Source organism: Rattus rattus, chromosome 1 (genome assembly GCF_011064425.1).
Source record: "Rattus rattus isolate New Zealand chromosome 1, Rrattus_CSIRO_v1, whole genome shotgun sequence".
In the NCBI taxonomy this organism is placed as follows: domain Eukaryota; kingdom Metazoa; phylum Chordata; class Mammalia; order Rodentia; family Muridae; genus Rattus; species Rattus rattus.
In genome coordinates, this window is record NC_046154.1 from 156,729,927 (window position 1) to 156,749,661 (window position 19,735).

General features: G+C 38.2%; 2 protein-coding genes across 2 annotated transcripts; both read right to left on the reverse strand.

The window, feature by feature from the left end:
* Positions 1–1,584: 1,584 nt before the first annotated feature.
* On the reverse strand, positions 1,585–2,514 carry LOC116906824 (olfactory receptor 1078-like). Its single transcript, XM_032909708.1, has one exon. It carries the CDS (start codon positions 2,512–2,514, stop codon positions 1,585–1,587), a length of 930 nt encoding a protein of 309 aa, XP_032765599.1.
* Positions 2,515–7,704: 5,190 nt separating this feature from the next.
* Positions 7,705–8,700, reverse strand: LOC116906832 (olfactory receptor 1078). Its single transcript, XM_032909720.1, has one exon. The coding sequence runs from the start codon at positions 8,698–8,700 to the stop codon at positions 7,771–7,773; it is 930 nt and encodes a 309-aa protein (XP_032765611.1). The 3' UTR covers positions 7,705–7,770.
* Between the last annotated feature and the right edge of the window lie 11,035 nt (positions 8,701–19,735).

The window sequence follows — 19,735 nt, forward strand, 5'->3', positions numbered from 1 at the left end:
CGTCACCCTTGGTACTGGCATAGCACATAGCCATTTTGTGTTATGCCTGGTGTCATACCACATATTCTCCAAAAGTTCTTTCTGAAAACATTTTCCCAGCTGATAGACCAATGTATGTTGTGGACTGCAGTGATTTTTACTTTACAGATATTTCTAATTTTATAGGAAGTCATATTTTATTTATAAAAATAAAGAATTTATACACTCCTAACTCCATTCCTCACAGTATAAATATCAAATTGGCATGTCTTTCAATTGGATATGTCAAACAAGCAAGCACATCCACTTCATTAATGTGGAGTGTGTTTTCATCTTCAATAATTTGTGAAGTTATATCTTTCTCAGAGAATTGTTTTAAAATAAATTTCTTGGTGATTCATTTTCATTCAATATTTGATTTGTTTTTCTCGTTGTATAACTAGTTATGTTTGGCCACATGAAATCTTCTCAGGCAAATGGAATATATGTAGGCTTTAAACAGTCTTATTGTTTATAATTTTTAGAAAGAAAGTCTGCCATAAAATTAACAGTTGCATAGTCTCTTATGCTTCTGACTTTGGTCAACAAGCTGAGAAAAAGATCCTAAAGAAGAGATTAATGTTAGGTAGAAGGAAATCTGGCACTCAGTATACAGTAAGGTCAACATGATTAACAGTGATGTATAGTATGTTTCAAAATTCTGAGAACAGAGGACTTTTGACTAAATTCTCAAAATTTGATTAATTTTTCATGTGATGGATATGCTAGTTGATGCAAACACTACTCAATGTATACATGGATTAATATTTCATACAAATAGATGCAAATATTATGTGTTAATAAAAATGAAATGAATGAACTGTTAAAGGCTGCAATCTTCAATAATAAAACATACTGATAAAGTTCATACAATTGATATAGTTATGTACAAAATTTGACATGCAGAAGAGAATTATGTTCTCAGAATTTCCTCTACTAAAAGCTTATAAATTGCATTAAATACACCTTTCATTGTTTTTCAATTAATTTCTTTACTGTATATGAGTACACTATAGCTGTCTTCTGACACACCAGAAGAGGGCATTAGATCTCATTACAGATGGTTGTGAGCCACCATGTGGTTGCTAGGAATTGAACTCAGGACCTCTGGAAGAATAGACAGTGTTCTTAACCACTGAACCATCTCTCCAGCCCCCTTTTATTGTTAATATGTGGTAAAACTCATGAGTATCTTTCTGTAAAACAAAATAAATATTTGAGAACTTAATATATGTCACATTAGAAGAAAGTCCTTTTAAGATATATTTGGCTTATATCTTAAAATGCAAGTTTCAGATGAGATAAATGCATTTCCGAATAGTTCTGGTCTGGTATTTGGAGTAACTGGGAAGTTGTGACAACGGATAGAACAAAAGCTGGCAGAGTAGAACTCTTAATAAAGGTTCATATAGAGTACTAACGTGGAACTCACATAATGCAAAGTCAAGAAAATAAATAAAACACATTCAGCTTCTACCATCTAATCCCAGAATCCATGCTTCTGTATTTGAAACTTTGATGACTTCAATAAAAGTAAATTATTCAACCCCAGGGTAAAGAAATCACTCATAGTTTTACCCCTAAGAGCCTCTTCAGGGCTCCTTTTACATCTTTATTCCTCAGGCTGTAGATGAAGGGGTTTAGCATGGGAGTGACCACTGTGTACATCACAGAGGCCGTTGCACTTGCCTGTGAGCTGTGGCTGACTGCAGAACTGAGGTACACCCCTAGACCTGTGCAGTAAAATAAGGAGACAACGGAGAGGTGAGATGCACAGGTGGAAAATGCTTTGTACTTCCCCTGCACTGTGGAGATCGCACGTATGGAGGACACTATCTTGGAGTAAGAGTAAAGAATGCCAAGCAGAGGAACAACGGCCAACAGCACAAGTGCAAAATACATGATCACATCATTGAGGAAGGTGTCAGAACAGGTCAGCTGTGCCACCTGATTCAATTCACAAAAGAAGTGCGGGATTTCCAAGTCTGTACAGAAGGCCAGCCGCAGCACCATCATGCTTTGTAACAAGGCGTGCAGAACACTCACAGTCCAGCATATAAGAACCAGAAATCCACAGAGTCTGCAGTTCATGATGCTGGTGTAATGCAGTGGATGACAGATGGCCACATAACGGTCATAGGCCATGACAGCCAGGAGGAAGTTGTCCAGTTCCACAAAAATCAGAAAAAAGTACATCTGGGTGATGCAGCCTGCATAGCTAATGGATTTTCTCTCTCTCTGGATGTTCATGAGCATCTTTGGAACAGTGGTGGAAGTAAAGCAGATATCCACAAATGACAGGTTAGAGAGAAAGAAGTACATGGGTGTGTGTAAGTTGGCATCTGAGATGATAGTGAGCATAATGAGCAAGTTTCCAACTACAGTGATCAAGTACATGGAGAGGAAAAGGCCATATATAACAGGCTGCAGGTTTGGATCCTGTGAAAATCCCAATAGAATGAATTCTAAAATCCGTGTATTGTTTCTTGGCTCCATGTGTTTATATCACTATGACAGAAAATAACATGAGAAATATTCATAAAAATTAACATTGCTGAAAGGAATAAACAATATAATTGGTATTCTACAGCAAACAAATTTCCTAATTTTATTCATGAGTTTACTACCTCAAAGGGCATCTCTAGTGCTATTACTGATTAGGAATCCCTGTCTTATACTGAGTTCTTTTTACCCCAAGTGGTTATATATGCAATAGATTTAATGAGGAATTATTTATCACAGTTGAGAAATATGTATTGACTGCTAACCCTATTCAAGTGATTTTCCACAATGATCAGAGGATGGTGAGAAACAAAAGTCTCTACACATCAATGACACACAAAAACATCCAGATAAAAAAACTTAGCTGCTTACTATTTTTTAATGTATAAATAAATATTTTATATAAACAAATTAACTAGATTATACGCTTTAAATAGTTATGGTCTGTGTAAAAAGAAATTATACATCAGTAAAATTATTTTAAAATAAGTAATAATATGATACAAAATATGGTGAAGATTTTATGAAGAAGAGCGTGTATAATGGGCTAAGCATACAGAAGTGTGTGTGAGGTATTGGGGTATAAAGACATGGACATACAGAGCACACTTTCAATAATCCATACCAGCAACACCCAGAAATACTAATTTTTATGGATGGCCAGACATTGCTGTCAGAGTAAACGATTTAAGTAGAGACCACAAAGCCTGACGATCTGAGGCCAATAGCAAGGGCTCAACCAACATGATAGAAGAAAAGCACCCCCTCAAGTTGTGTTCTGTTCTCTGTGAACATTACAAAATATTTATTGTAACCCTAGTCTTTATTAGTTGAGTCATCTCTCCATCCTTCCAAATACAAAATAAAAATTGGTTAAAATGACTCAAAAACATATATGATATACAAATAAGTCATAATAAACCTCATCATATTCTACAATATATAGATAGCAATTATAAGGAGGAGATGATGATGATGATGATGATGATGATGATGATGATGATGATGATGATTGAGGGAGGAGGGTAGGATTATTTTGGGGGGAGATGAAGAGGAGGAAGAGAAAGGAGAGGAGGAGAAGAAGTAGGAGAAGAAGGGAGGAGGAGGAGACGTAAGAATCAAGAAATTTTCTCAGGAATTTGAACCTGTCAGAAAAAGTAACCCGAAAAAAAAGTCCCCAAAGTAGATAATTTTTTCAGATGTTCATTACCTGAAACAAATGAGCCTGATGCTAACCAGTTCAGATGCTCATACAGGTGCCAGTGTGAGGTCGATGAGAAAGGGAAGTGATGACAACTGACATAACAGGAGGCTGAGAAATGTGCACATTTCCCAGATGGGACAGAAACGTGAGGGTGAACCTCATTCACAATATATGCTTATTGCTAAATTAATATTTTGGTATAAAGGCATTCACTGAGCAAAGTGGATTCCTTGCCTTCGTTATCACTTTGTATTATAAGAATCATATTGGACTATATGGGTCCAGGAAGTCCCAGCTCGGAGAACTACGTACAAACTCCCACTGCCTCCTCCACAGCACCTGAGCCTTTGTTGCTAGACACAGGCTTCTCATGATCTGCTCACACTAACTCATTACAGGACATGCCATTTCCCCCTACTACAGTACTCTAGAATTTTCATTTTTAAAGATGCTCATGGACAAAGGAGCACAGGGCTAAAATTTACCAATATTTTGATTCATTTAAGTAAACATATACACACACATATAAAAAGAGTGATAAACAGGGATAGCATGGACATAAGGTAAAATGCTATGTAGCAAAAGGGTAGTTTGTGCAGGCAAAATAATTTGCATTATTTTGCAGCAAGCATTGGAAACCAGATTAAAAGTGCCCAGGCTCAGTATACAATACAAAGACTTTATCAGAGCTCTGCAAAATAGAAGGAAAAATGACTAATAAACATAAACTCATAGTCTTACAGTATTGAAATAATTATGAACTAAGGCTGATACGCATACGTTTACTCACACATAACAGTTTCCATGTGGACTCTCAGAGGAAAGGGTAATATGCATTGAAAAGTACACTGAGAACTTTTCTATTGCTAGGCATTTCTAGGTATTTTTCAAGAATTCTTTTTTCTCATTATTCTCCTCAATATAAACACAGTTGAGCACGTCTCATTTGAAAAATTTCCACTCCACATGTTATACCCTGTTTATCAACTTCTCATAATTTCAAAAATCGTCAGGGTTAAATTCTTTTATTGGAAGCATTTTAACCCTTCTATCAATTCATTGTCAGCCATGAACCTGATGTTAACCAACTCGATTTTCATTTCTCAGGTTAATATTATGAACTCATACAAAATAATGAGCAAATTAATAATAATGAACGAATGACATATTTTAAATAAATGATGAGTCACAAAGCAGGCAAGCCCAGCAATCCCACTCTGGAACTCTCGACTGATCTTTACTGTGTTCTCAAAATCCATTCTCTTCCCCTCCCTGCAGTATCTACCGAGCTGTCCGACTCACCTGGACCCAAGGCTATGGAAGAAGTTCTCCCTGTGAAGGCCAGGGCCTTCCTTTGATGGTGAGGATAACGGAAGCTCTTCTTCACACAAGAAAGCAGGAGGGAGTGAAGGGTTGTCCCCTGTTGAGACTTAAGATGTCAACGGATACCCTACATGTTCTTTAGCCTAGTGCTTCTCAGTCTGAGGGTCATCAGACAAGGCAGTTTCAGCTCTCAATATATACTCATTAGACACAATCTTCTCTGCCTTCATTATTCTCTAACTTCATGATTTCCCTGCGGAACACTGGCCTGGATTCTCCTGATTCACTTTCCCTTGGGGTCCAGTTTGCAATCCAGTAAATTTGGTTTTTTTCCTTCTTCCTTTTCCATAAACTTACATACTGCCCAGAGACCTGATTTCCTCACTTCTCACACTCCAATTCATAGCCTCTTTTTGGAGGGGCTGTTAATTGCGTTCACATAAGCAAATGTATATACATATATATTCTTACATCTAACCTGTTCAGTCCTCTTAATGCTACCTGTATATATGTTTTCAGGGCCAAATATTTGATACCAGATATCTAATTATTATGCTTTTCCATGGGGAAGGCCACTTTCTTTTTCCCCAGTTTTCCTCAGTTGCCTGTAGTTCTTTGTGTAGAATGGGGGCATCTTGGATTTTCCTCTATCCAGTTTGGTATAGTCATTGATGTCATCCATGATCAGTTCACATTTGAGAAGCCATGTTAGTGATGCTTTATGGTGTAGCTTCTGGTATTACTAGGAGACATACTCTCACAGCAAAGTCCCTGATAATCTGGCTTACGATCTTTTTGCCACCTTTCCACAGTGTTCTCTGAGCCTTAGATACAGGAATGTTTTGTAGTTGTATAGAAGGTACATGGAGAATATCAGTCTATAGTACTACCCACTAGTAAAGTCTATGAATCACAACAATGACCAGAATGGCAATATATCCCAAATGATGTAACAATGGCACTCATATACTGGAGGTAACCAACAGTTATTGGGTTTAAGTCTCACTCAATAGGAAGGAATTCACATCTGGTACTCTAAACTAGTCAAATACCCATGAATAGAAAGAGGAAGAATTTTCTCCCTTTTCCTTTTCTTCTCCAAGGACAAGTCCCCCAATAGGTTACCCAATACAAACTGGCCAGCCATAAGCACACACACATATGAGCAACACTAAATGAACTCCACAGGTGGTATACACTCTTATGTATGCATATATACTGTGTGACAATAATAGTTAAAGAATAAGAGACCATGAATTTGAGGAGTGGCATGCACAGTAGGATTTGGAGGAAGATTGGGTAGAAATTATGTAAAGGCAGTGCATATATAACATTATGAAATAAATTAATTTAAAAATTAAATTCCTTATTGTGAAGATGAGTTAAGTGTCTGGGAATATAGTTAAATGCCTTTCCTAAAAATATAAGGTCTTGAATTTGGATTGCCTATAAGGACTTGACTTTGGATTGCTAGAACCCAAACAATGTCTTGTGAATATCATAACTTTCTTCTAATTTTATTTTCAGAAGAGAGTGGAGTCTCCATGGCATGCTGGCCACAGAGATCTGGTTTTAACTCAGAGTTAAGAAGCTCAGAGAATAAGAGCCTGATTACTAACATCAGTCTCAGCCATCTACATGCACATGCACATGCACATGCACTCCACTCATGTGTTATATGTACCTAGACATACATGAGCCCAAACACAGGCAGAAATACACACACACACACACACACACACACACACACACACACACAGAGACACAGAGAGAGAGAGAGAGAGAGAGAGAGAGAGAGAAGACAAGGTAAAGAATACAATATGCGAAAGAAAAACCTGCAAAATTTCATGTACTCATAATTACATGATTTACATATCTAGCAAATTTTATATGTATAATTAATGTCATGATTGAATTTATAGTGAAACATAAAAGCATTCATCAATAAAGATATATGCCTTGTGAGGACAAGTTATGATGTTTTAAAAGTATATCTGTCCTTTATATAAATGTGTATTTCTAATGGTTCTTGTGTCATTTTGCAACAACTTTGGGAAAGGGCATCAGGAAAATGGTTTCAGTAACAAAGAGCAGAAATTGTTTCCATTAATTTATTGACTTATTCATTATACAAACTGTTTGCTGCCCTCCTCTTTATTCATCCCTACACAGTCCCCATCCCCCACCCCCTCTGAGAGGGTGTGCCTCCAGAATATGGCCCCACTCTGGCACATTAACTCTCTGCAGGTGCATCTTCTCACTCTGAGGCCAGACATGGCAGCCCAGTTGGATGTCGGATTCCACAGACAGGCAACAGCTTTAAGGACATCCCCTGCTCCAATTGTTGGGGAATCTACATGGAGACTGAGCCGCACGTGTCAAGGGCCTCAGTCCATCCTGTGTATACTCTTTGGTTCGCGGCTCAGTCTCTGAGAGTCCAAGAGCATAAATATGAATCAAATGAGTTGCTTGTCATGTGCAGTTGAAATTGAATGATTAGGACTCTGGAAAGTGAACGGAACGAAGTTTGTCTATCATAGAGTTCCAGGAAGAGTCTCTCTCCCTTGGAGATGTGGTGGCTAGTAGATGACTTGTGCTTCAGCGGATGGTCACATGCATAGAAGCACCATGAACTGTCCTCACAAGGTTATTTAATAACAGAAAGGAAAACAAAGGAGATGATGTAACGCTAGGAGGAAATGAAGTAAGGAAGGTGGCACTCCCTATAACTTCCTCACAAAGAGTTTTTTCAGGGCACTCTTAACATCTTTATTCCTAAGACTATAGATAAAAGGATTCACCATAGGGGTAACTACAGTGTACATGACTGAGGCTGTAGCACTTGCCTGTGAGCTGTGGTTTGCAGCAGAACTGAGGTACACTCCTAGCCCTGTGCAGTAAAATAAAGACACGACTGAAAGGTGAGATGCACAGGTGGAGAATGCTTTGTACTTCCCATGAACTGATGATATGGCACATATGGAGGACACTATCTTGAAGTAAGAATAGAAGATGCCAGCAAGAGGAACAGCAGCCAGCAGCACAAGTGTAAAGTATATCACCAGATCATTAAGAAATGCATCAGAACAGGTGAGTTGAAGCACCTGATTAGGTTCACAGAAGTAGTGTGGGATTTCCAGGTGTGTGCAGAAGGGCAGCGCCAACATCATCAAGCTTTGAAACAAGGCATGCAGAACACTTACAATCCAAGATACCAGAACCAGAAATCCACAGAGCTTGTGGTTCATGATAACTGTGTAGTGCATGGGGTGACAGATGGCCACATAACGGTCATAGGCCATGATAGTCAGCAAGAAGTTGTCCAATTCTACAAAGAGCAAGAAAAAGTATATCTGGGTAATGCATCCTGCATAGGTGATGACGTTGTTTTGGGTCTGGATGTTCACTAACATCTTTGGAACAGTGGTTGAAATGAAACAGATGTCCACAAAGGACAGGTTAGAGAGGAAGAAATACATGGGGGTGTGCAGACAGGGACCTGAAATGATGGCCAAGATAATGGATATGTTTCCAATGACAGTAACCAGGTACATAGAGAGAAAAAGACCATAAATAAGGGGTTGCAGGTCTTTGTTTTCTACAAATCCAAGAAGAAGAAATTCTGAGACTCTTGTCCTGTTGCTTGAGTCCATGTGTTGAATTTTTCTAGAAATAAAGAGAAAACACAACAGCTATTCTCCACATACATAGATATTTTTCACACAGATAAAAATATATTTTTAGCAAATAATTTTGCACTTTGTCATGGATCTAATACTTTTAGGACATTCTGTGCTTTGACTTAGGAAGAATTCCTATCGCTCTATGAGCCCTTTTCCCTGAGAGATCATGTATATTATACATTTAATAAGGATTTTCTCCTCAACACTTAGTAATATATAGGAAGCGACCATATTACAAGCACCAAGCAGTAATTAAAGGCGAGTGCTTATACCTACAATCCAGACACTCCTGAGGCTGAAGCAAAAGGATTGCTATGAGTTTATTACTAACACAGGCTACAACTGTGTGAGACTTGCTGATAAAAATTAGTATTCAAGGCCTGCACTGCGGAAAGGAAATCGTGGTAAATACTGTAAAACATATGTACGAAAAATGCCTAGAGGAGTTAAAGGTCCTTGTACAAAACATACTACTGTTATTTTTCTTAATGATTGTTTTGTAAAACTGCTTTCTACACACATACATTTATATCCATATTTTTGTGCTGCTCTTAACTTGGGTCAGAGTAGCTTCTTTTTGGTGTGGGTCATGAGGAATAAAGAGCTTTATAAACTGGAAAAATGCTGAGAATAAGTGACAGTGAGATGTAGATCAGACATCTGAATCAACCTCCATGCATCCAAGGCTCACAGAACATCAGTGATAGCAGAACAGAGAGAACATAAGAGAAAATATAAGGACCAGAGGATGAGGAGAGCTAGGAACGACTGGCCTCTGGGCATGACATAACTGTTACACACATAACTTCATAGCACCTGTAATTACCTAGATGAGACCTGTATAAGATCAAGCCAGTCTTTAAAAAAAAGGTGTGGTTATAGGAGGGACTAACTCCCAGCAAAGGAATTATTGGCAGGTGATGGCTGCTGGTTGGGGAGATAATCACTTTTCTCGGAGATTGAATCCACTGATATATATATATATATATATATATATATATGTGTGTGTGTATATATATATATATGTATATATATATGAACTTTTCCAAGAATAAATACAAGATATTGTTTTAAAAAAGAAAAAAATGACTGATAGCCCAGTGTACTATGTCTATGTGAATGTGTATCCTTGTGTTCATGCCTTTGTATTTGTCTATGTGTGTATCTTTGTCTCTGTGTGTCTGTGTGTGCTTCTCTGTGTTTGTCTGTGTATATATCTGTGTCTCTCCATGTGTATGTTTGAAGATGTCTGTGTCTGTGTGTGAATAGTCACAAATGTGTCTGAGAATCAAATCTAGGGTTTGTGCATACTAATCTTGTGATTATTTACCAACTACTGGGGATGCTAATATTTTAAATGTCCAGATAAGAATAGCAAGGAAGATGACATTGAAACATAGACTTTATGTAATCAGGAGTTTTAGCACCTGCTAGTGCTAAATTCATCTATAGCTGTTTGTTTCGGATGTTTGAAGCCACCAAAGAGACAATGAGAAAGACCAAATGTAATGAAAGGTGGTGTCAGAAAATGATGGTCAATAACATAGTCTAAATGTTGTTGTTAAAATGCAAGACAGAGGGAGACGCAATCACATCATGTTTTTCTTGCAAATAAGTTTTTTGCAGAGGCATGTTATGAGTTGAAATGGATGACCTACAACTGTTATTGATATTTGAGATCTCCAGTCATTATAAGAATTACTTTTCAGTACAGATGTCCAGAATCTCTCCTTTAAGGACTGCTTGCAAACCAAATTACCACCATGGCCCTCTGAGACTGTTTTCACCAAGTCTTCCTCACCATCTATCCTCACTGATGACTCCATAACATACCCAGGAAACTCAGAACTACCAATTCTTAAACCTTTATTTTGCAATGTGTTTTTGAAGCACTATTTTGTAAAAATGTCAAAACACTAAATATTTTCAACCATAAGTGACTGAATAATTAAATTATGTCCATCCAATTGAAATAAAATTAAAATGAAAGCAAGATAGAACTATGGAAAATACTTATGGGATAAGAATAACCAGAAACATAAGTAATAAAAATCATGGTTTCTACAAAACCACATACAAAATACATATGAACACTGACAAGATTGTGTAGATATTCATAAACAGAAGCTGTAAGTAGGCATTATTCTGTTTTCATGTTCTCAGGGTGTGGAGAGTAGTAAGGAAACTAACACAGCATATATTTTCTCATGTTTTTAAAACATTTATTTTTAGGCTAATAAAATTAGAACAGAGGAATTTAAAGAACCTTAACACAATGTAATGATGAACATTTCTTGAGCCATGAATGCTAATTGACTAGATTGTATTATTACACATTAAACATACGTGCCAAACTTTCACACTGCATCCCACAGAGTCATGTTGTAGAGTCATGGCAGCTAGACATCATGTTAAAGATCACTATGAGTACAGAGACAATTTTTTAAAAATCTAGTTTTCTCTCGTTTATAGTCATGTTTTTTTGTGCTCCCAAATTTAATACAGAAGAGATTCACTCCACAAGTATCTGTGTAACTTGCAAAGCAGAAGACATGGTAGAATGGGAGACTATAAACTATAAAAATCATCATATGCATGATAGCAAATGTAAATTTTAAAAATTAACATGATAGTGATTAATAAACCAGAAAAGTTAAAATTTTAAAATCCATAAATTGAAAAACTACATTAATAGTAGTTTCATGAATGTGAATGCTGGTGGTGCCTGTAGGGTATGTTCTTATTTCCCTTCAAAAATATGCTATATTGCATCCATAATTGTGTCTCACATCTTTCATATAGCTTCATTAATAAAAATGTATTCATTTTTCAAGTTAAGCCCATGGCAAATACCTTCTTTGTGTATTGCACTGTGTTTTGTGGTTTTCTTTCTCTCCTCACACAAAAATGTCTCCAGAGGCCTGGAAATAAAATATTATAAAGCAGCCAATTTATTTTAATGTATGTATGAAATTTTGTAATTATGTGCCATATTTTAGATGATATTTCATATTCTTTCTTATTTATTTGCTATTATACTATAACTAGAAAAGTACTTTCTTAGTTTCAAATACTCCTGGTAGTTCTCAACCAGGAGTGACTTGTTTTCCCAAAGGGAAATGAGCCTATCTTAAGTCATCTTTGTCTGCCACACAGGAAGATGGGATGCTTAATGTCATTTGATGTGCAGGAGAGCCTCACATCAAGAATATTCTGGCTTATCCCATATAAAGACACCAAACCCGGACACTGTTGTTCATGCCAAGAAGTGCTTGCTTGCAGGAGAATGATATAGCTGTCTCATGAGAGGCTCTGCCAGAGCCTGGCCAATACAGGTGAGGATGTTTGCAACCAACCATCAGACTGGGCATGGAGACCCCAATGGAGGAGTTAGGGGAAGCCTGAAGGAGCTGAAGGGGTTTTTCAACCCCATAGGAACAACAACAATATCAACCAATCAGACCCCCACCCCAGAACTCCCAAGGACTAAACCACCAACCAAAGTGTACACATAGAGGGATACATGGCTCCAGCTGCATATTTAGCAAAGGATAGCCTTATCTGGCATCAGTGGGAGGGGAGGCCCTTGGTTCTGTGAAGGCTTAATGCTCCAGTGTAGGGGAATGCTAGGGTGGTGAGGCAGAAGTTGGGGGGGGTTCCCTCATAGAAGCAGGGGGATGGGTTAGGGGGTTGTGGAGGGGAAACTGGGAAGGTGATAATATTTGAAATGTAAATAATAAAATAACCAGTAGAAAAGAATGTTCTGACTTGAATTACAGAATGGCTGTGCTTCTGTTATTCACAATACTTATTGTTATCTCCCTATTGCCTATCATCAAGTCACATTTTGACCAGAACTGTAGAGCATCATTTTTATCATTAAAATTTTCACCTCCCTTCAATGTAATGGCTCTTTACATTGTGTACTCTTGAGTGAGATTTTTGAAATGAACATTATCATCTTAAACAATTAGTAACTAGTAGTAAAAACAATAGCCACATAATCCCACACTATTTTTATTTCCTTATTTTTAAAATGACAATTTATTTTAGTATTTGTACTCATTAATGTCCATGCCTGTGTGGGGAATCAGAGAACGACTTTCAGGAGTCAGTTCTTTCCTCCACACATTCCTTTAAATTTCTGCATATATGAAATAACTAAATGCAAAGAAGAAAGTTTGTATAAAAGTAAACTGAACACTTTATTGGAAATATTGCATTGGAGAGCAAGAATATGATACACAACTGGATATGAAAAGAAAGAGCTTGTTCAGGTCCTGAGGAGAAAAGAAAGGAAATGACTAACATACTCTCCAATGTGTTCAACCTCACAGATATTGATCAACTGCAACATAAGACTTTATGACCTGCATTGGTCCATCTGTTATATAATTCTCTTCTCTGTGAGGAATTCTAGCTAGAGTGAAAGAAGTTAATCTTAAGAAATTATATTGTAAGATTTGAAAAAAACTTTTACTGATCTTTCTCCCCAACACAGAAATACAGTCAAATATTTCTGATATAAAACACAAAAATTATTTCATATCATTGCATTTCCCTCCATAAAGAACACCCTACTTACCCTGGGGCTGCAATATGTGTGTCTGTTCCTCTTATCCACTTCCCCCCTCTCTATGTGTGTATGTGCATATGCGTGTGTGTGTGTGTGTGTGTGTGTGTGTGTGTGTGTGTGTGTGTTCATGTTTGCATCTGTAAGTGCACATGTATGCCGGTACAGGTCTAAGATTGATGTCTGGAGCCAATGTATATCCCTCTTCCATATTAATCCTTCAAGTAGGGTCTCTCCATCAAACCCATAGCTCATTAATATGACTGGTCTGGCCAGCCAGCTAGCTCAGTGAACTGCTACCTCTGTCTTCTGTCATTTGCATAAGCTCTGAAAACCCAAATTCTGATTTGCATGCTTCTGTGAAAGCACTTTAAACACTAGGCTATCTCCCTAGTACCTGGTTTTCTCTTTGTATTTGGACTTCTGTTATTGTCATTTCATTGTCAACAATGAACCCTGTGTCATCGAGTTCAACGCTCATTTCTTTTGCTAGCACAATCTCTAGAATACCCACAATACAGCTGATAAACCATATGAACCTTAAGAAGGAAGACCAAAGTATAGATGCTTCAGTCTTACATGGAACAGAAAACAAAACAATCACAGAAGGTAGAGGCAGGGAAGGACCTGGGAGGGAGGGAGGAGGGGGAGGAAAAAAGAGGAGGCAGGATCAGGTATTGTAAGGGACAGGAAAGATATACAGAAAGTTGGGAAATTTAATAGAAATGTGTAGCAGTAGGGGATGGGGAACTGGAGGTAGCCACTAGAAAGTCCCAAACACCAGAGAAGTGAGAGGCTCCCAGACCTAACAGGATTACTTTAGCCTAAAAACCCAACAAGAGGGAGAGAGAATCTCTAGAAACCACCTCCAGTAGAAAGGCACAGTCTCCAGTTGAAGAATGGGGCCACCCACCCATCTCAAAATTTTTAACACAGAAATGTTCCTATCCAAAGGAAAGACAGGGAAAACTTTGGAACAGAGACAGAGCCATCCAGAGACTGCCCCACCTAGGGATCCATCCAATCTGCAGACACCAAACCCCCCCACATTACTGCTGATGCTAAGGGCTTTCCAACAAGAACCTGGTATGACTTCACTGAGAGGTTCTACCAGCACCTAACTAATACAGATGCAGGTACTCACAACCAACCATTGGACTGAGCCTGGAGACCCCAATGGCAGAGCTAGGGAAAGGACTGGAGGAGCTGAAGGGGTTTGCAACCCCATAGGAAGAGCAACAATATCAACCAATCTAACCCACTCCCAGAGCTCCGAAGGACTAAACCACCAACCAAAGTGTATAGATGGACACATGGCTCCAGCTGCATATGTAGCAGGATGGCCTTATCAGACATCAATGAAAGGGGATGCCTTTGGTCCTGTGGAATCTTGATGCTCAAGTGTAGGGGGATGCTAGAGCAGTGAGGAGGAAGTGGGTGAATGGGTGGAGGAGTGCCCTCCTAGAGGCAAAAGAGAGGGAGGAGAGGAAAGATAGAATGGGAGGGTTTGTGGAGGGGAATTGGGAAGGGGGATATCATTTGAAATGTAAACAAATAAAATAGTTAATAAAAATAAGGAATAACTGAAGTATTGTGATTACATAATGAATCACAAAGCAGGCAAGCCCAGCAAGTCCACTCTAGGCTAAAGGCCTGGCTCTCAGTTGACCTCAGATTCTGTTCAGTTCTCAGTTCTAAGGTTCCATTCTCTTGTCCTTCCCTGCAATATCTCCTGTGTTCTCAGACTCACCTTGATCCAAGGCTGATGAGGACAGTCTCTTCATAGAAGGTCAAAGTTTTTCCTGATGCCAAGTGATGGAGACTGAAGCTCTATCTTATACGGGACAGGAGGAAGGAGTAAAGTGTTTGTCCCCTATAGAGACTTAAGACCTCAAAAGAGACCTTCTGTGCTGTCCAGCTCAAGACTGTTCCGTCAAAGTGTCATCAGAGGAGGTAGTTGCAACTCCCTATATATGCTCATTAGCCACAGTCCCCTCTGCTTAAATCATTCTGTTGCCACTTGATTTCCCAGTGGAGCACTGGTCTGGAAAGAGAAGAGTTGTATCCAGTTATTCTGTTCCCAACAGGGCAATTTACAATCCACTAAAAATGATATTTTTAATTCTTCCTTCTCCTTAGACATCTTTTATGATCTTCTAACATATTCTCTCCCTATTGTTGTATGATGACCCTTCTTTGTTTAATGAAATTAGGAGAATCGACATTCAACATACGCATTTACAAGTGTTAAATCTTGTTTCTTTTAATGGTTTTCCTCATACAATACATTGTAACAGCAACTTCCCCTCCATACATTCTACCTAGTTCACTGCCCATCCTAACTTCTTCTCCAGACCCAACCTCTAGCATCCCCCAGAAAAGAACATGACTCCTAAGACCATCACCCAAACACAGCACAAGATGTAAGACCAAGCACAAACCTTCATATTAAGCCTGGGTGAGGGAACCCAGTAGAAGAAAAGAGGGCCCAAGAACACACAAAAAGAGTCAGAGATAAGCCCACATTTACTGTCAGCAATTCCACAAAAACACCAAGCCAACACAAAATCATTTCAATTTGACATTATCATGGAATGTCTTGTTTTTTTCCATCTCTGGTTAACAAATTTTTTGCTGTATATAGTAGACTGGGCTGGCCACTGTGGTCTCATAGAATCTGCACTCTATCTGCTGGGCCCTTCTAGCTTTCAAGTTTCCATTGAAAAATAAGGGGTAATTCTAATAGATCTGCCTTTATATATTACTTGACCTTTCCCCCTTGCAGCTTTTAACACTCTTCATTCTGTATGTTTCTTATTTTCATTATTATGTGGTGAAGGCGCTTCCCTTTTGGTTCAATCTATTTGTTCTTCTGTGTGCTTTTTTTTAACCTTTATAGGAATATCCTTCTTTAGGTTAGGAAATTTTTCTTCAATAATTTTTGTTGAATATATTTCCTGGTCCTTGGACCTGAGATTCTTCTCTTTATTCTATTACTGTTATTCTTAGTTTTGGTCTTTTCATAGTGTCTTACATTTCCTAAATGCTTTTCGTCAAGACTTTTTTAGATTTAAGATTTTCTTTGACCAATATATCTAACTTTTCTGCCATATCTACAATGCTTCAGATTTTGTCTTCCATTGCTTGTATTCTGTTGGTGCAGCTTGTCTCTATAGTTTCTCGTTGCTTACTTAGATTTTCCACTTCCAGAATTCTGTCAATTTTCTATTATTTTTTACTATTTCCATTTTCAGGTCTTGAACATTTTTGTTTCTTTCAAATGTTTGTTTGGTTTTGCTCAGTTGGTTGGTTGGTTGGTTGGTTGGTTTCCTTGGCTTTTGTTGAGAGATTTATTCATTTCCTCCAAATTTATGTATGTCTTTTCCTTGATTTCTTTATTTACTTCCTTTTTAAGGACCTGTATGGTCTACTTAAAATTAGTTAATTGATTTTATTCTGCTTCAGCTGTGTTGGAATGCTCAGGGCTTGCTATAGTAAGATAGCTGGGCTTCATTGGTAATGTATTGCCTCACTGTTGTTGATTGTGTCCTTACATTATTGTCTATGCATCTGGGATTATGCTTATTATAGAGCTAGCTGCTAATTTCTGTGTTCATCTTTGTTGGATAGGTGTATTTGTCCCTTAGTTTCTGTTGCCTCTCTAGCCTTCTGGCCAGTGTGGCCTGTGGTTGAGCAGGGGATTTTCACATGAGTTTGGGCTAGACTTCTGATGGCCTGTGTCACCTCTGGTTGAGCACAGACTCTCCACCTGGGTTGGGAGCTGGGATATGTCAATAAGTGGGGTGAGAGATTGGGGATATGATGGGATTACTGAGAGAGTAGGGTGGTCTATAGATGAGCAGACCATGTGGTCTTCTGGTGACCAGTATGTCATCTAGTCAGAGAAGGAGATTTCTGCCCAAGTTAAGGACTAAGTCATTGTGATAAGGAGTGGAGGGAAATTGGAAATATGGGAGGGGGCACCAAGAGAGTAGGGGAAGTTCACATACCAGGGACCTACCTAGACTTCTGGGAGCCAGCATGTCCTATGATCAAGTTGGGGTATCTGCCTGACTTGGGGGATAAAACTCAATAAGGAGGAGGGGAGGGGGAATTAGAGATAGTGTTGAGTGGTAACAAGAGAGTGGAGAAGTTCTTTGGGTGGGCAGACTATCAAGCGTTCTAGTGGCCAATGTGGTCTCTGGTCCAACAGGGGACTCTGCCTGAGTTGGGTTCTGGGACACCATGATGAGGAGAGACCGTTAAATCTTCTTTAAGAATTGCACTTTTCATTAATATGTAGAGACCTCACTTGTTATGATTTGTTTTTATTTATGTGGGTATTTGGCAATGGGTATGTGTACATCTGTGCCAATATCTGCAGAGTGCAGAAGAGGGCGTCAATCCCATCTGAAACAATTACAAGTTATTATTGAGTCCTGTGTCATAGATACTGAGAGTGAAATTCTAGTCCTCTGAAAGAGTAGCAAGGTCCTTAACTACTGAGCTTTCCTTCCAGTCCTGGTATTAACATTTTTATATCATCTATATACATTTGGTTTAAAGTCTACTTTATTAGAATCTAGAGATGGCTCAATGGTTAAAAGCAATTGGTGCTCTAGCAGAGAATCCACATTCAATTTCTAATACTCATAAGGTGTTTGACAATTTATCACTTCAGTCCTAGAGGATCTGATGCCCTCTTCTGTCCTTCGTGGGCACCCAGCACAGACATGCATGCAGGCCAATAACCATAAGTACAAAATAAAAAATGAGAAAAAAGTATATTTTATCAGACATTAGAATTTCTAGGCTAAATTGAATCAGTCTATTATCCATCGTTTGATAGAATGACTTCCACCCTTTGATTCTCAGCCTGTAGGTAGGTATCTTTATGTCTGTGCTATTTTTAAAAAGCATACTAGGATCTAGGGTTTAGCTTCATGTTATATTTTCTTTGGGTTTTTTGTGTGAATTTGTGAGTGTGGGTAGGTGGGTAGATAGATGGTCATGTCAGGCCCTCATTTTGAAGCCAGAGGATTCAGTTGTCTTCTTATATTACCTGGTTCCCTAGGATCAAACCTAAGTTTGTCAGGCTTAGCAGCAGGTACATTCACCTTTCTGGCCTGGATCTTGCTTGTTAACCCAGTTATCTAGTCTGAGTCTCTTCATCAATGAATTTAAGCCACTTACATTTAAGGTTATTTAGAGATGCCTACTAACTTTGGTTATTTTGCCAGATCTTGTTTTGTGTGGTTGATCTACTATCTATTCTATGCTCTCAAAAAACAGTATCGGTATCAGATTTTTCTGGCTTATTAGGTTATACATAGTGGACACTCTCCCACTTTCTCATTTATGTGTTTTTCTCAAGAAACTTATTTTTTCTTTATTCTATGTTTTATGTCTTTCTTTAACTACTGCACATAGTTTTTCATTTAGTATTTCCTGCATTTAATATTGGTATTCATAAACTCTCTTACCTTGTGCTTAAATGTTCTTATACCTCAAAAGATTTTAAATATAACTCTGTTGGATATGGCACTCTTAGTTATCTACTATCAAGATTTGAAATGCATCATTTATATATTCCTGTATTTTAGCATTGTCAAGAGATCTTGTGACACTTTGCCTTTATGGGAGAAATGACCCTTCCTCCCTACAGCGTTTAAAAACTTAATTTAATATTTGCTATTATCAAATATGAACACACCATTTTTACATTGCGTCTTCCCCATGTTCATCTTCTCTGCCTGGATCTCTTTCTGATTTTTCAATGAAGTTTATGGGCACAGTCCACTATCATCTGAGGTGTAGGACACCTACCATAAGCGATCTCACTGAAGAAAACTGAATTTTCCTTCCCAGTGTTCAGTAGCTCCTCAGCTAGGGCTTTGGTCTCATGAGTCTTTTTGCTCTCTACACTGGAATGTTGATTTTATTAGTTTGATACTGTTCAGGACTCATGTCAAAAGCCAAAATTTGGGAGATATCCATCTCTGATCATGTGTATTTAAGGTTCCAAATGGCATTCAATTGCAAGACTACTATCTCTATAAATTTGAAAAACATTTTGCTGAGATTGTATGAAATACCTTCTTCATTGATTTTGTGCTTCTCCCTGGTTCATTTTCTCTCCCAGTAATTCTTAGACTTTGTCTCTTGATCGCATTTAACAATTCTTGGGAACTGTGATTGTAGGGTGTTTTTTTTTTTCTTCACTAATATTGCTTTTTTTTTTTTATTAACTTGAGTATTTCTTATTTACATTTCGATTGTTATTCCCTTTCCCGGTTTCCGGGCAAACATCCCCCCTAATCCCTGCCCTTCCCCTTCCTTATGGGTGTTCACCTTCCCATCCTCCCCCCATTGCACCCTCCCCTCAACAATCACGTTCACTGAGGGTTCAGTCTTAGCAGAACCAAGGGCTAC

Excerpts from the sequence above, each read along its gene's own strand:
- LOC116906824 (XM_032909708.1), bottom strand. The coding sequence starts at position 2,514 with ATGGAGCCAAGAAACAATACACGGATTTTAGAATTCATTCTATTGGGA.
- LOC116906832 (XM_032909720.1), bottom strand. The coding sequence starts at position 8,700 with ATGGACTCAAGCAACAGGACAAGAGTCTCAGAATTTCTTCTTCTTGGA.